General features: G+C 33.7%; 1 protein-coding gene across 1 annotated transcript in view; it reads left to right on the top strand.

Moving 5' to 3' along the window:
• The window catches only part of LOC134249540 (dynein heavy chain domain-containing protein 1-like), a gene marked incomplete at its 3' end in the record, with an annotated part of 83798 nt that overhangs the window by 28238 nt on the left and 36973 nt on the right, over positions 1 to 18587 (top strand). The window contains exons 38-53 of the mRNA XM_062731877.1: positions 798 to 952; positions 1098 to 1304; positions 1469 to 1725; positions 1928 to 2060; positions 2933 to 3045; positions 5166 to 5285; positions 5476 to 5614; positions 8858 to 9057; positions 10204 to 10341; positions 10632 to 10743; positions 11114 to 11403; positions 11760 to 11960; positions 12335 to 12370; positions 14659 to 14856; positions 14948 to 15218; positions 15335 to 15500. Of these exons, the coding sequence (XP_062587861.1) occupies positions 798 to 952; positions 1098 to 1304; positions 1469 to 1725; positions 1928 to 2060; positions 2933 to 3045; positions 5166 to 5285; positions 5476 to 5614; positions 8858 to 9057; positions 10204 to 10341; positions 10632 to 10743; positions 11114 to 11403; positions 11760 to 11960; positions 12335 to 12370; positions 14659 to 14856; positions 14948 to 15218; positions 15335 to 15500 (2736 nt within the window). The remainder of the gene's footprint in view (positions 1 to 797; positions 953 to 1097; positions 1305 to 1468; positions 1726 to 1927; positions 2061 to 2932; positions 3046 to 5165; positions 5286 to 5475; positions 5615 to 8857; positions 9058 to 10203; positions 10342 to 10631; positions 10744 to 11113; positions 11404 to 11759; positions 11961 to 12334; positions 12371 to 14658; positions 14857 to 14947; positions 15219 to 15334; positions 15501 to 18587) is intronic.

Here is an 18587-nt window from a genome sequence, read left to right as displayed (position 1 = left end):
TCAAGGTCAAATATAGAAAAACATGATTTGACCACTACTTGAGATATCTTTGAGATTTAGACTTCAAACTGGGAACATGCAGAGGACACATTGGAGAAAGTTTATGTGATCATATTATATGACCTTGATCCAATATTATTAGGTCAAGGTCAAATTTTCACATCTAAATAGAGTTTACGTCATAGCTTGAGTACCCTTTGATATTAGGACTTCAAACATGTAACATAGAAAGAAGACATTAAATACAAGATCTAGTGCACAAGGACTTTGACCTTGACCCAAGGTCAAATAGAGAAAAAAAAAACATGTTTTGAACATAACTTGAGAATCTTTTGACATTTAGTCTTCAAACTTGTAACATGCAGAGGACACTGAGATGGAGAGATTATGTGATGAAAATTTTTGACCTTGATCCAATTATTAGGTCAAGGTCAAACGTTCATATGAAATATATTTGAATTGATAACTTGATACCTTTCTTGACAAGTAAAGACAACTTTAAGCCTAAATACACTACATCAATTTTTTTTACCTTGACCATTTTCTTCTTTTAAGATTAAATTAAGAAAAAAGCAAGACCAGACAATAACTTTAGATCCTATAAAAGACTTGAAAGATGCACTGCATTATTCTTTTTCACCTTCATAGTAAAACTGCCTTTGTTAATGTTGTTAAAGAAGGGGAGACATGTGTTTTTTGTTAAAAAAACAATACCCACTAGTTTTTTTTAAATTTGTAATAGTGTTGATCAGAAATGATTTTTTTATTTGATCACTGTATCGTTTTGAATCTTCCAGAACCAATCTTGAGTCCAGACTGGATCAATATACAGACATCCTGAGGGAAACTTACAACTTCAATGGGAAAGTCCCACCCAGTACCAAGCTCCGCCTACACACACTACTCTGTGGTCTGATAAACCAGAGCTGTCACCATAGAGATGTTCTAGGAGGTAAGGTCACAGGTACCAATGCCAAGGTCACTGACAAGTCAATATTTTTTTTTTCCATGTTAACAGCAATATTAAAAACTTAAATGGTATTTTTGGATTTTGTTATAATTTTCCTATTGAAATAATATTTTTATAAATTTGACAGCCATTTTAGAGAGTTCGGTTGTATCAGATGGGGGCTTTGAATGGCTCCGTGTCTTGCGTTACCACATGGACATACAGAATGTTTTAAGGGCAAAGACAGAAGCTGTGGAGGTCAGAAGTCAATCACAGGCAGTTCCCTCTGTCAGGTCAAGGACACAACAAAAAAGATTGTCTTTGGCCACAAAGATCCGTATGGAACCCACATTAGGTAAAAATCATGTTGTTAGAGGCATTTAGAGCAATATTGGAGTTATCTGACCATGGGATAATGAAACAGAATTTGACTTGATTTTAGTTATTTAGAAAATGACAAAAGCAAAACCATGAAGATCAAGAAGTTGAGACACTTAGGTTTTTTTTTCTCTACTACAGAAGAACCTCCCAGACTGACAAGAACAAAAACCACAGTGTCGACTGATTACCAGTTTAGTGCCTGTTACCTCACACAGCTGGGGACCAGTTTTAGTTACGACTATGAGTATCATGGCCCCTCTAATCGCCTTGTCCTCACCCCTCTAACTGAGCGGGCATTCCTCTCTCTCACTCAGGCTATCAAAAACTTTCACTGTGGAACTTTAGTTGGACCATCTGGGGTTGGAAAGTCAGAGACAATCAAGGAACTGGCCAAGGTATAGTCAGGCAATTTTTTGATAATGTTATATAAAATCTTAAGTGTCACTGAATTATAGTAATTTTAGAAACTGCATATGTTGAATACATGATTCCATGCAGCAACGTGTTATAAATATATATCAATGTAAATGTTATGGTTTTTATATATACTCATCTGTTACTGATGTATGATTTCTTTATACTGGGCTCTGTTTACAGATGTTTGGGAGGAACCTGTTTGTGGTGAACTGTAACGAGGACGTCGCGGTGGGGGTGATGATGCAGTACATGATGGGGATGGTCCAGTCAGGGAGCTGGTCACTGTTTGATGACACCGACCGACTGACCAAAGGTCTGTAGACAAGTGCGCACACACCCACTGACCAAAGGTCTGTAACCAAGTGTGCACACACCGACTGAGCAAAGGTTTGTAGCCAAGTGTGCACACACCCACTGACCAAAGGTCTGTAGCCAAGTGTGAACACACCCACTGACCAAAGGTCTGTAGCTAAGTGTGCACACACCCACTAACCAAAGATCTGTAGCCAAGCGTGAACACACCCACTGACCAAAGGTCTGTAGCCAAGTGTGAACACACCCACTGACCAAAGGTCTGTAGCCAAGTGTGCACACACCCACTGACCAAAGGTCTGTAGCCAAGTGTGCACACATCCACTGACCAAAGATCTGTAGCTAAGTGTGCACACACCCACTGACCAAAGGTCTGTAGCTAAGTGTGCACACACCCACTGACCAAAGATCTGTAGCTAAGTGTGCACACAACCACTGACCAAAGGTCTGTAGCTAAGTGTGCACACACCCACTGACCAAAGGTCTGTACCCAAGTGTGCACACACTGCTGCAAGTATTGTATGCCATGTGTTCACTCGATTAAATTCAATTACAAATATATGCTCAATTTTATTGTTAACAGTAATAGTCAAATACATATACATTTTGTGTATTGTGTTTTATTCACATTTACATTTTATTTTCCGAAATATTTTATTGTATGTTATGAATATACTCTGTTTTTACATTACATGGTATGTCATGTATTTCATGTTCATCCATAACTGATTTTAATCATTCTTTACTTCACATACATTAATTAAATTAATAATTCTTTTGCTATAGGAGAAGATTTTAGCTATTTTTGATAAATTTGTATAATGCTGATCCATTCACAATTGACTTTTCACTTTAAATAATAAAATTTTACAGGTCTGATGTCTGTGACAGCTCAGCATCTAGATTACCTTAAGACGGCCTTGAAGACACTAGAAGTGTCCAGTGAGAATCAGTATAAAATCAGAGGTCAGCCTCGTTTTGACAAGGTCAGTAAGAGGTCAAAGCCAACCTTTGAGTTCAACCATATTAAAGCTAAATGTGTGCTTCTGTTTTACAAATTAATTATTTTATTTAATATTTTTTCTCCATTTGAATAGAATGATATAACACTAGCTTGGTTACTATAAGCTTTATAACACAAATCATGACTATATATTATACATGTATTATCTCCATTAATATACCTAAGATATTAAATTGTTTCCCAATCTGTGCATTTATTAATTTCATTCTGCATATCTAAAATCATAATAGTTTAAATTTTCAATAAATGATTATTTAAATTTATTAGTACTACATGTTTTCATCCCACTTTTTTGTAAATGATTTTATTAATCCTATTATAGACACAAGATCTACTGAATTTTCAGTTTTAAATACATTGAGGTGAAACTACAAATTTTCAAAATTTTTAAAAAGAAAAGTGCAAGATCCAAGAACTGATGTTGTCATATTGAAAACCAAATTTGTAGTCAATCCGTCACATCACATAACTTAATTTCTTAATATCAGAAAACTATTCACTTTCATCTGAAACAAGTTTTAAAAAGTGACACAAAAATTATCCAAACATAGAAAGAGTTTATATTTACAATAATAAAAGTCTGAGGTGTGCAACATAGGGAAATGCAATTATTAACTTTTTTTTACTTTAAAATTGAGATAGTTTTAGATTTATTCCCATATTCACCATATTAACACATACTGTTGACCATTTTCAGATAATTTCTATGGTAGGTTTTTTAATCACTGCTAGAGTAGTTTCTCTGGTTACAGAAATTTAGGTAACATTTTTAATTTCAGAATTTCTTTTTAAAAAATAAGTTAATTGTAATTTGATTTTAGACAAAATCAAACTACAAGATACTGTTAAGTAGTCTAAAGTATTTGGAGATCCTTGGACAAACGAGAGAGAAAACTGTAGCTTGGGAGATTTAGAGAAGCCATTTTACAGCATATACCAGTATACATAGTTAAAACATGACTATTTCAGTATTTGGGGCACAATATAAGAGATGACACTTTTAGAAGTACATGAACATTGTACTCTAAAAGAAACTTTTACACATGAAATTTAAGTTAAGCAATTTTATTGATAAGCATGATTTTTGGGGTTAGGACTGTAAAATGGAATTCTTGATATCTACCATGGATAATGACAAAATTATTTATACATTGTAATAGCACTTTGCTATGGGGAGTCTATCACTTGTATAATAAACACTGCATTAATTAAAAGTTCACATGAGTCGCATCTAAGCTCAAGCAGTTGTGTAGGTGGCATTATGACATTTTTGAAATAAAGAAAATTGAGCTTAATTTTCAAAATTGCTTCAACTTTCAAGTTTAGCACATCTGATTACTATTTAAAGACTTTAGAGCATGTGACTTACTATTAATAGCAGTTAGCAACATGCAGCACTTTGCAGTACAGTGAGCACAACACTGTCTATGCTTTTCTACTGGACAGGGTGTTCTCAAGGGTGGATGTGAGGGTGGAGATACTATAATGGTTTTATACAGAGAGAGAGAGAGAGAGCACATACATGTATATATAGTCACATAAAGCCATGTTGCATACATGTACATGTATTACAATTTCATTGCTTGCAGTTGCTGCTCATCCTTAAAGTTATGTCAGCTGTGTGCTGTGGTATTCATATATCTATAGATGCAATATGAAATTTCATTTATCATAAAAGAAGATTTATATGTATATTAAACTTTGAAGTAACTGTTTTCAGGTATTGCAAAGTTAAACTTAAGTTTATTTTTTATACACAACTATTTAAGAGATAAAATAGATTTTTAAATTAACAGTTGTTGCATTAATGTAGTAAATACAGTCATGTATATATCATTGGATTCCAATTGCATTCTTTATTCTAGCTTAAATGAACAAAGACGTATAGTAGAAATGATGTTTTACTTAATTGTTTAAATATATCCAAAATATTCTTTCTATTTTTTAAAATTTATTAAGCATGTTTAATATTCAGTTAAAAATCTGTATAAAAATACATGCACATTGAATTTATATGTATGCTCTCTATTGATTTTAAAAATATTTAGTTTCTTGAACATTTCTTTGTTTGTGTTTTTGCAGAAGATGGGCCTGGGAGATAAGGTGATTCGTCGTAACTCCCTGACCACCCTCCACCCAATGCCCACCCAGGAGGCCCAGCCCGGGCTGGAGAGGCAGAAGACTGTCCCCCACGGCTTCAATGTAAGTGTCTCTAACTAATCACATCAGCAACATCTCCAGTAAATCAGCAAGTGTTTAATGTTATACTTTGGGTAGTATTGCTTGCATCTTTTGATCAAGACAGTCATAACAGTGTAATTCAAAAATACTATCTATATTTTTTGTAAATTATATACAATACCAGTTTCATGAAATTGTTTTGACTGTGCAGGAGAAGGGTTTGGTGACCTACTTTGAGGACACTTGGGTTTCTGAGAAAGACCGTCGTCGGCGTCATTCCATTGAAAAAGAAATTGAGATTAAGGAGTCGGAGTTCTACAAGAACAACAAGCCACCACCACTGTTTTATGGTCAGCTCCTTCAAATTATCAATGGAATTATTATTATTTTAATTCTTGATAAAGTTAACTGTTTAAATTATTCAAAAGGAAAGAACTTTATTCGGTAATAACCAATATTTGCCCCCAAATCAAACTTTGATGGAGATATATTTAATTAAGTTCTGAAACAGGGGCGTATATGCTGACTTCAAAACACTGAATATTTTCATAAGTAATGACGCCATATGTACGTAATGACGTCACAAACATGACGTAAATTTCAGTTTTTTATGAATTTTACAGAAAAATGTACATATTTCGTCGATATTTTGAGTAAAAGTCACTGAGGGCATGTGTGTTCAGGATCAATATTTTGATATATTATATAACTTTGTGAAATCCGGTAATTTGATTGGTCAATACGAAGTATTTATTTTTTAATAACGACCGCTGAAAGCGAATAATGACTCGCACGAGCTGCCTCGTTTTCACTTTCGCTTTAGACAAACATGGAAGTTCGCAAGTTGTAGGTGAGGAAAATTTAAAACATAAAGTGCAGAACTCTGAGGCTGATAATACATAACAATTACTAGGATATTTGAGAATATTTTTCGGGAATAATACGCACATACCATTTCATGATTGATACATTTCAACTAGCAGACGCTGTTTAATTACGAAGACTAAAGAAAATATAGACAAGCATGCCATGTATAAGATTGTATCTGTTCTTAGAAGACATAGGATATCTATTTTGTCAGTGCATTTCGTCTGCAAGTGTAAACGAGAGCGATTCTCAATCTGGGGGAGGGGTTACTCTGTGTCGCGGTTATTCGGAGATAGATACCTTGCGTCATTATTATGATATGGGAAATTTATTGCAGAAACAATTTCCTCTGAGTAATATTCAATGAATTCTGAAACATTTACATTCAACTTATTTATGGTTAATTAATACTATCTCTGTAAATAATAGGATGATATACATTGCACTAATAAATTTGGGAAATTATTATTTATATAATATAATAAATATGGACTCAATGCACGGTCAATATGCATTTATAATGACCCAGGATGACAGATATTGACCTCAGATACATGAAGTATATCGACCTTGGGCTTGCGCCCTCGGTCGATATACTCCATGTATCTTCGGTCAATATCTGTCATCCTGGGTCATTATAAATGCATATTGACCTACATTGAGTCCATATTTGTATAATAATGTGTAGAATGATAATATCAATGAAATATGTCAATATTGTTCCTGAACAACCTTGCGCTCTATAAATTTTAGAGCTAAAATTGTTGAATTTTTTTCCATTTTGTCCTCTTTCTGAAAAAGGATATAAAATCAGACTAGTTTTTGACGTCAGAAAAACAAAAATTGTGAATACACTGCTTTGACACTATAATATTTTCTGTTAATTTATATTTCTCATACAATTTATTGAATTCAGCACATTTCAGGAAGTTTTAAAAATTTGACTTTTGTGGGGGCAAATATATGCAATATACCGCATATAGTTCTTTATGGCCTTCACCTGGGGTTTTCTTGTAAAAAAAAAATGAATATAAAAAATGTGATTGTTAACATAATACCAGTTTGCTGAAGATAGAGTATAGTTTGAGTTCAAACTTTACAGATTTTGGTGCTTGCATGGTTAAGATATGATTTGGGGGTGGGGGGGATTGACATGTTTAAAGAAAATACCATATTAATTAGGCTATTATGATGCTTGACATACGTTACATAGACATATAATTTCTGATGATCTTCTGAAAGAAAGAAAGAAAAATATTATACAGAAGGTAATTCTTGATAATGGACTTATTAATTTTTTTACCAACATAGAATCCTGACTTGAAAAGCATTGCTTCATCATGTTTTCTTATAAGAAAGGACACTTCATTTATTTTTTTTTCATATCTATAATATACTTCATATTTTGAATTTTATGTTGTGATGATAATTTATTGCTATCCCTTTTCACTACATCCCATTTTCTCTGTATCATATGATAAGATGTAAATGAACTTCATGCTTCAATCAAACTGTCTTCCCATTGGGCTACAAGGCTGTTTGTTGATGGAAATCAATTTTGGGAATTTTCATTTTTTCGGATGAAATTAATAGAACAGAGGGTTATAAGATGCTAACTATAAGGTATTTCATTTCTAATTTCCTTCCATTAACCCTGCTTCACTTTGAACAGATAATACACTAGGTGAGTAAGAGGAAGTTGTGTGAACTGTTTGATATGACATACTATTCAAACAAATATAATTTTGATTTGACACATTTTTTTTTCTTTGACATTTATTATTTGCCCTTACCAATGGCCATTTCTTTTAATTCAAATTTTCAAGGTTTTAACCAAATTTACACATCCTTATCCATTTAAACCCTTTCATATCAAATAAAATTTTAAGTAATGTGACCTTGATAGCTTGACCTTATTGATATATTGTGACCCTTGATCCCTATTACCACTTTTACTTTTTGATTTATTTTTACCTATTGACATTTACTAAGAAAAGACAATTAACAGAAATCAAATATAGGGCAGAGATGGAAAGTTGTAACACAGCACTTGTTTAATTGAATTGTCAGCACAAATAATTAAATTCATTCACAAAATAGTTTAGAAATGGCCCAAACTTAAATTGATATGAAAAAAAAGATAATTTATTACTATTCAGTCTGTGTCTCATTTGAGTTGTTGATATTTGTGTGCAAGACATGCCACAATTTTGTGAATTTAATAAGTACCGTATAAGCAGACTTTTTAGCGAGGATTTTATTTTGGCATCATTAGCGAGCATGTTGAGATCGCTAAAATTGAATATCGCTAAAAATTAATTGTGTTGTATTTGTAATGGCTTCTCTAGTGAGCTTATGAATATCGCTAAAATTACTTCTCGCTAAAAATAAAGTACAGTATTATTACCAATTTTTAAGGCCAATTCGCTAAATTTGCGTCTCGCTAAAATTTCCACTTATACGGTATGTGTAATTTGAAATGGGTACAAGGGTTTGAACATAATTATGATTGTGAAATTTTAATGAATATGTGCAATTTTGAAATTGGTACAAGTGTTTGAACATATGAACATAACTAGTTCACTTTACATTGTATTTGGGTGATTTTTTGCATTTGTTATTGACCATTTGCAATGTAATGTTTTTACCAAAATTTTTCTTTTTTGGAAATCTTTTATTTACTTTTAAAGTGTATGTAAAGTGATAACTCCATTTTGATGTTACAGAACATGTAAAACTTCGGGGTGGTAGAAAATCGGCAACCCCAGATTACAGCAAGCTCCTGAATGACACGATCTATATACACAGAATCCTGGGTAATATTATGTTTAATGGCAAACTCATACAGGCCAGTACCAATTTTGGCTGCTTCATGACCCTCAACACCGGGGCCAATCCTGCCTCGCAGATACCAGAGTCCTTCAAGGTAAAATATTCACATAAAAAGGACTGAGGCTTAAAAAGCACAATTTGAACTCCGAAGTATATTAGAAAAATTAGATTATGCATATTATATTATCTTTTCAAAGAGGTATTTAGTGGATAGTTGCATAGAATCTTTCAAGGTATAAAATACAAAAACTAAAAATTTGTTCATCTTTATCACTTAAACGATGATTAGTTTTACATTTGAATCTTCTTATTTTATATATTGTATACCGGGTATTTTGATTAAAAATTGCAAGGTTTTAATTAGTGTTGGCAAATCGGACGATTTTAGTAACCGGGTACTCGCTTCATCTTCCGATCGAGTACCCGGTTACTCGGATGATTTTTGGTAAAAGTATCAATGTCTATTTTTTATCTTATTCTATACTTATCGGTAGTAGGAATGCACAAATATACTGTATAGGGACATTATATTTACAATACACACATACGATGTCGTCAAAGATTTACTATTTTAAAATAAAGAAAATTAATAGGGAATTCGACACACAAAGACAAATAAATACGTCATCGCCAATCACCATTTTACACTTTCAGCCCCCGAAATATGTCGCAATCAAGGAGAATAATTAATTACATACACCATAATTAATAGTAAATATGTGGAGAGTCCAGTAAATCGCTAGTTTCCAAATAATTTAAGCTTAGGTGATTCAACAGATTTTGAATCATCTGTTCTTTTGTTACAACTCCAAGCTTATTATGTCTGTTGCGGCATCTCGTTAAATTATCAAATGAGGTAATTATAACCCAGGCCTTCAAAATATGTATACCCCAAGCAATAAAAGCTATCAATTATATAAACTGTGAAAACTAATCAAAACAATTTGATTCACTACAACATGCACTAGATCATGTCTAACGGTACCTAAAATTAGGGAAATGTGTAAGTTAGTATACATTTATAAATTATAAAACATTCATTTTCTATGCCTTTACTATGTAGAATTTATTTTATCCGAGTAACCGAATAGCAGTTTTACTAACCGATACTCGCAACGTTCGACGGTTAACCGGTTAACCGGGTACTCGTTGCCAACACTAGTTTTAATGCTTTAAGACTTACAGTATGGTATCCATCATTTTTCAAAAAATGTCATTATTCTCTCATTTATTTTTGCAGTTGCTGATGAGACAATGTGCCATGATTGTACCTGACTTTAAATTCATCGTGGAAATGTTTTTCTGTTTCCAAGGATACAAGGAGGTCAAACTGTGGGCCAGAAAGCTGACCTTCCTGTTTGAGCAACTGAGATTTCAGGTAACCAATAGGAAGAGATTCTTATCAGGGTTTACCTATTTTGATAATATTCATATATTATTATAATAGTGAATTTTACCCTAATTAATAAATATGAAAACTACTGTTTCATGTAATAGCATAGAGAGCAATCCTTGAAAGCCCCCCCCCCCCTCCCCCAAGATACTGATTTACTATTTTATTCCACAGAAACCCTCAGCTCTTTCTCAAGGAGAACATTGCTTTTTATCTTTTCCTATGTCTACCACTTTAAGAATATAAAATAATGTAAAATAATGTTTGGTTTATAGCTTCCAAGAAGAGAGACCTACCAGTTTGGACTGAAGGACATTAAGTTAGTGATGGATGTAGCAGCCACTAAGCTGAGGGATCAGAGATTTGCGCTGGACATTATAGCTGAGAGTACGTGTCTCCCTAAAACTAGGATTTCAACATGTGCCCCGCCATTAAAATTGGGAAAATCTCTAAATATCAACATACAATTAAAAGTCCATGTTTTGATTTTCTGATGTTTTGATATCCTTTTTAACAATATTAATTAGGAAAATATGTAAACATTTGTTTGGGATAAGAGGTACCAATTTCTTCATTGGGATTGTGGGTTTTCAGTGGCCCTAACTATAGACAATTGAGAGCCCTGTAACAATATTATGCATCATATATAATTACTAAAAATTGAGATTTTGCCCTTGAACCTCCAAAATACCAGTAGTATGTATTTTTAGAACAATACAAAATAGTACATGTATAAAGTTTTTGTTTTGATTTACAGGTCAGAAGGGTGAAGGAAGAACACAGTCCCCCAAATCCCCAAAGGAGGTACCTCATTTGGACCCCCACACCTGGGAGGAGCACACACTGGTTTATGGTCTGAGGGAAGTGATCAGACAGAGTATAGAGAGTGTGGAGGACTGCAGTGTGTTTGACAATACCCTCAGAGATGTGTTCCCCAGCACAGCAAGGAAAACCGTGGAACACGGATACGATGAACAACTAATGGAGGCCATACGCTGTCAGCTGAAGGAGGACAAACTGAAGGATACATCAGAGGTTGTTGATAAGGTGAGAGAAAAAGGAGCTGTTATGTACTTACACATAAATGAACAACAATTTTTAAAGGGTATTATTCTCAAATGACATGTAAAATTGAAAGTTTTGAAAAGAGTAAGAGCCATGAGGTAGCCATTTTCTAACCACTATGTTACTTAGAAGGGACATGAAATTGGGAAGTTGTACTGTTTTGGATGCAAAATTTTAATCCATTCATTTCAATATAAAAAGTGGATGTAAACAAACCTTAACAAACAGCGTTGTTAATTTTATATAATGGAATTCCATTTAGTTCAGTATGATAGGTGCCAATTGCTGATGCCTTTTTGATTCCTGAATGTTTTAGACCCCTGTTCTTCTTTCATTAGGTGATGCAGCTGAATTCAGCTCTGCAGCTAAAGAAGGCTGTGATTCTGATTGGTCCAGCAGGTTGTGGAAAGACCACCTGCAGCCAAACTTTGGCGAGAGCAACCAATCGTCTGAACTTCCTATTGTTTGCTCCTGATCATTCCAAGGATGAGCTGACCACCAACAGAGATCTTATTTACTATGCCAAAAATAAACTAAAGGTGAGAAAAAAAGAGAGCAATTCAATCAGCTGTTCTTAACAAGGATTTTCTAAATAATTTTAAGTGATTGAAAGGTGGAAGAGTAAAGTTATGTAATTTAGATTTTTTTAGACAGTTGCTACAATTATTATTGTAATAAAAAAAATTTACATAAAATGATTTTCAATAGTTTCATTTGTTTAGTTTGTTTTATGTGGGGAGGGACATTTTATTGAAATAACAATTTAGAATTTTAAAACAGTAGTATGACTGTGTCTGAGTGCTGTTTTGAAGTTCAGGATTGAAGCCATTATAGATGTAATGTTTTTCAATGATTTATCATGTTCATGAGTTTATTTTGTGCAAATTTTGATTCCCCCTGAATCTTTCGCTAGGACATGGAAAATGAACCAGAATTGGCGGGTGATGTAGTAAGTGTTTTGATTGGTCAAATTAAGACCATGTGACCTGAACTGTAGGAATTGATTGGATGTGATAGCTGTGCTTTAGTATCTGATCTAATTGTGTGCATTTGTCTTTATTTTTTGTTGTCCTGTGCTAATTCTTAATCACATGCAGGTTGTCACTCTATTTAATATGTCATTTCCTCCAAGCATGAAATTAACTACCACATTAAACATTTCACAGCATTATTATGGATTCAGAAATACAACATTTTGCTGTACGTTTCATATATTTTTTCATAGCATCAATGTCAAAATCTTCTTATGGCTTAAGCTGCATATGCAGAAGGTTGCTTTGATATGCAGAAAGCAGAAAATCAGAAACTGAATGTAGATGCATGTATACTGAAAGGAAAAAGAAACGCAGGGTAAACTTTTGAGGTGAATTGAATTTGTTTTTCTTAAATTACTTTTTAGTTTTCCTATCTAACTTTTAAAATCATCTTTCAAAAAGATAAAACCAAAATCCCATATGATTTTGTCTAATTATTCATGAGTTATTGAAGCTCAAATGACGATACCCCCCAAAAGGGAAAATCGAAAACTCTCATTATCTTCAATGTCTATTTCGTGCATCTGTCAGAGTCTTATTTCTCCTTTGCATGGAATTTCATCAGAGTGTTTATCTTTCAAACCCTGGCTATATTTAGCATGAGTAACCACGCAAAGAAATAAGTCAAACGGCGCGCGCATGCGCCAGTGAGAGGAATAAAACAGTAAGTTGACTGGCTCAATAAAAACAAATTGCGGAATTGTTTTCTTTCAAATTTCGTATGAATGTAATGATTATAATCGTGTACTCTAAAAATGGCTGTTTTTGTGGTAGTAAGGTGGCGATTTAAGAGATGGCAGGACGAATAACCCGCTCGTAACATGGCTCTGTTTCGCGTTATCGTCATCGTCACGGTTGATTGAAAACCACTCCAGACCCTCTCTGACAACGGCTAAAAAGTTTTATGGGGGAAAATTTGCAAGAGACTGCTTAGTAAACCGTTGTTGCCTTGTTCATTAATTAGGCAATTCGAAAACAAGACCCCATTGAACTTCCGTAAACTGTGCCAAGATTGCAATAAATTCATTATCTCTCTTAATATTGAAAAACGATGTGCATACATCATATGCATCTAATGATGCAACAAGATTTGTGGACAAACACGTCGTTATCAAATTGCACGTGTTTTGGGCTTTTTAGCGTTTTCCCTACGTGACGTCATAAATTTTACGGTTGAGTAATTCTGAATACTGATTTTGATGCACAGTAACTAAATTTCCCTTCTGACCAATTTTCGTAATTTTCGGTCTTGTGGTAAAGTTTTTATCGACAATTATGCTACCCTGCGTTTCTTTTTCCTTTCAGTATATAAACTAAAGTGTGCTGGTAACAGTATGAAGGACCCACCCCCACCCTGTTGACAGGCTAATTAATTACTCTCTACCCTAATCCTTGACTCTATGGTGTATGATGTTGCTTTCTCTGTGTTTAATATTTCTATGTACATACAAAAATTTGTAAATTATGGTAAAAATATTGCATCTTTTCATAGTTCCATTATTTTTTTAAAATGTGTATCAATTTATTGACAGGAAAAATAGTTATACATCCCTAGATGTTCAATGTGCATGGGAGCTGCCTTGTATCTTGAATTTATTCTATATCAAATTGGAAATATGTAATATAATAATGAACAAAAAATGTTTTAATCAATCAATATAGCATACTCAGCATTCAGATTTATAATTATATATGAAATACATGTTTGTTTTCATAATCTTGTTTAAATTATACTTGTTTTAAGTTGTGTAAGCAGCTGCTCTGTAAACTTGCTCATTGCATTCATGTTAATTGCTTTAGAACTATAACTATGCATCAAATTTTGCAATGTATAGGCTAGCTTGAACTAGCTTGAAATTCATTTTATCCTTTTTTTATTTGTGTGTGATATTAAAAAAAGTAAAAGCAAAAATCCTGATTTGTAATATATCTGCATTATCAAACATTTAACAGTCATGTAAATTTTGTAAGGAATAAATACAGGTTTGCATTAGAAAAAAAAATGCTGCAAAATTTTTAATGAGTATGTCAAGTCAAGGCAAATTCCTGTAACTGTTTGATTTCTTTCATACAGGAAGTAGCAAAAAGATACATTCATTGCTTAACTTTATTTCTCTCTTTATCTCTTATTACAAGGGAAGAAATCAAATACTCTTTCACAAAAAATGGCAAACAATAACAATCTTTTTATTACTCTTATTAGTTCTTAGCAGCTATTGACCCTTCTGCAAAAACGGAGATGTCACAAGCAGGGAAGAAGATGAAACGCATCACAGCAATGGTGGGAAAGGTGTCTGAGGCTCTGAATGAGATGCAGCAAACTCCCAAAACACAGGAATACGCAGAACATCCAAAGGTCAATGTGGTGACCTTGAACCCCACGGCACTATCACCACAAGAGGTAGATGGTCTCTCGTAAGCCACATTTGTTCTGTGTAAGCACATTCTTAATTTTATTCAGACATCAATTTCATGTCCACACTTTCTTTCAGTTTCTTGGTTCTTATGTCAATGGTATGTGGAAGGGTGGTCTGTTTCCCAAGATTCTCCAGGACTCTGGCTTCCTGTCGGAGGCCGTTCGTAATTACATCGCCGGACAGAAGGACCGTAAGGCCCGTGGTGGACAGGAACTCCCCTCCATTTTACTAAGATGGATTGTTCTGGACGGGGTGATGCACCCAGTCTGGACTGAGAGTCTTAATACTCTGTTTGATGAAGAAACGAAACTATCACTGGCCAATAGCCAACACATCAGTCTCTGTGGTGAGCATTGAAAGGGGCATAACTCTTCATATAGCTTTCAAATTTATATTTGTATAAAGGATAAGAAATTGTTTCAAAGAGTATAAAAACAAGTGAAATGTAATTTCTTGTTTTAGATACCACTTCCTTGATGTTTGAGACCAGCTACATTGGTAACATATCCCCTGCCACCATCTCCAGATGCACCATCCTGAACTTTGCACCAGACACTGTATCCTGGATGAACCTTTATGAATGCTGGGCAAAGGACGCAAAAACACGATGGATTATCAACACTGCTGTGTAAGATTGCTTTCTCATTGATCAAATACATGTACTGTGAAATCATTTGAATTCGTGGGGCCAGTGTTCCTAGGTTACAAAAATTTGTTGGTTTGTGGGAATGTAATTTCATGTGTAAGTCATATAATCAGACAATTCAATGAATAAATATGTTTTACATGGGGATATAAATTCATGGGTTAGGATGAACCACAAAATCCACGAACATTGGTTGCCAAACAATGATGATTCCACAGTTTAAAAAAATAGATAGCCTGTATGAAATTGAATACTAGTAAGTACTAAATAGACTCTAATTTGATGCCATTTTATAATGGAAGTACAACTATGTAGTGGTCAAGATGTGTTAATGATCAGTGTTTTCAATAAGATTTTCAATAGAAGGAAAAATAGATGGAACAGCTGCAGAGCTGCCAACCCTTACGATTTTGGCGTAAGGCATACGAAATCAGCGTCTAAAATACGCCTTACGATTTCTCTCTATATTCTTCCGATTGCAGTTTTTTTTCGTTCAAAGTTTATAATACCCGTATTTTCATAGCTGGCAGTCTATATAGTTTCTACAATTATAATATATTCATTATTCTTACAACGCTTGCTTGTATCATCGTTTCGGTTTTAGAAGGCCAATCACATTCATGTCAATGTTTTAAAGTAAACAGAATAGAAACATGCCTCAAATTGCATGTTCATTTACAAAACAACATCAGCGGCAGATGGCCTAGGTGGTCCATAGACCTCGCCTTACTATTTGTTATTTCAGAATGTTGGCAGCTCTGCAGCTGGAAACCAGTCTTGGCGAGGGGTCTGGGGGCCGCCTTAGGCCCCCAGTAGGTCCAGGGCAGAGCCCTGGTAGTGGGTCCAGGGGGGCGAAGCCCCCCGACCGAAAACGAAATGTAGCATTTTTGACTCACTTTTCTTACCTCTCAGACCATTAAAAAAAGTACTATTTTTCACATTCCTGTCACTATCAATTATCAAATTTTACGTTTAAAAAAAGCCAATTAGAAAACAATTTTTGCCATTTCACAGATTTGTTTGACAGTTTTTTGACAGACTGAGTTTTTTTTCATCTGAAAATTAACTACGTGTCTATAAAAACATATAGACAACTTAAGTATGAAATTATAGTACAGACAATTGTATGGGTAAAATATTATACTGAAAATTCTACATATTTATTCCCTTTCACATAAATTGGTCAGGACTTTAATTCATATTTTAAAAAATTATTTATTTAAAAATTTAAGATTTTTTAAACACTTTGTGATGTACAGTAAACCCTAAAAATTGAAATATTCTGCAATTTTAGACTCTTCATAAAATAATCTTTAAACTGATTTAATTTTTTGACATTTTGTACAGATTGTCGGAATAAAAAAATTAAGAAAATGGAATTTGATACAAAGTACTAGTACATTAAAACCTTCCCAAATGTGAAAACGATACTGTCCCTGTATTTCAAGAATTCTGTAAGAATTTCTACATCTGAGTCACGTCTTCGTTTAACATTTGATATTTTCATTTTGAGGAAATTCTGTAAAAATTCATACAATTTTTTGTAAGGTCTTAAAATTATATTGGCCTAGATATAGATATTTGCTGTTGTTTCACTGGGGAACCCCTCACTTAATATTGAAGCTGTTGCACAATCAATTTTAAATCGAAAATTACAAAACACAAACAAATCTTTTCGGAAGGGACCATGCTTTATGCCTCTTAATGTATGTGATCTCAAACGCATTTGTTACAGCAGCAGCACGTTTCTCCACGACTTGGTGACTTCGCTCAAAACAGTATGACATTTAACTCTGGACACCACATAGTCCAGACTTTTTTCTACCATTTCTAATTATGATATCCAAAATATTTTTACATCATGGTGGGATTTTCTTAGCAGTATTCCAGGGTCTCATGTTGAACTCACAAACATCTCCACTTCTAAAGATATGAAGTCCTAAAACTCAGAATCCCATGGGAGAATAGTGGGATTTTCAGTCCCTCCAACTATCCCACCATTCTCCCATGAGAGAAAAAATGTCAGATGGGATATTTTCTCCTTGAAAATTGACAATGAATTATTTTCACCAATACATTTTATAGTAGGAATATATTCTATATATTATGATGAGATATTTGTCCTTGTCATAATTTATGGGATGTATTCCATGTTTCACAATGTGTGAGAGATATTGTTTGATTGTCAATATCCAAGGGATTTATCCCATTTGAACAAATGTGTGGGAGAAAAAATCCCACAGGAGAAAATATCCCATCTGACATTTTTTCTCCCATGAGAGAATGGTGGGATAGTTGGTTTGATTTGGTTTGAACATATATTTTATTGTTTTTGATGTTATAACAAAAGGATTGGACACAAGTTCTTAAAAACTTAGAACGTCCTCTCCTTTATAACAATTTGTAACACAAAGTATTGTTCAAAATTAATTTACACAGGAACCAAAGGTCAATAAGATTATCTAACATAGGCAATGCATGTACAGAATTGAATTAATGTAGAATGGACATACAAATCTAAAAACATTACTCAAAAACGACCAGATCTCTTAATAAACAATTGCACATTTAAAAATAAACTTTCATTTTCAGAAATACTGATCGAATTATCTCCCCATAATAGAACATGAGTGTCTACAATACGTAAATTTATCATTCTAAAAATAGCATTGAACAAGTCGTTTCTTGGGGCAGTGTAGTTCACACAAGAAAAAAAGAAATGATATGCATCTTCTATTTTTCCGCAAGTACATAGTGGACTGTCAATAATATTACACCTAAATAAGTCTTTATTTAAAACACAATTGTGCCTTAATCTAGTATGAATTACACTCCAGTAACGATCACCAAAAGTAAAAAATGACGGGGTGGGTGTTCTCTGAGAGTTTACACAATTTTTGAAGGAACCAATTGTAGTGGATTGTCTTGTTTCAAGAGATAAAGAATTCCATTCCCTTATTGCCATTGGAACAAACGATGATTTATAAATATTTAATCTACACTTAGGGATACAGTAATTTTGTGATTGTCTTGTTACGTAATTTGATTCTTGTGATCGAATGTTTGGAA

Source organism: Saccostrea cucullata, unplaced genomic scaffold, assembly GCF_032062105.1.
Source record: "Saccostrea cucullata isolate Sc308-1 unplaced genomic scaffold, CSIRO_AGI_Scuc_v1 ctg1115, whole genome shotgun sequence".
Taxonomy (NCBI): domain Eukaryota; kingdom Metazoa; phylum Mollusca; class Bivalvia; order Ostreida; family Ostreidae; genus Saccostrea; species Saccostrea cuccullata.
This window is presented reverse-complemented; position numbering and strand designations above follow the sequence as displayed.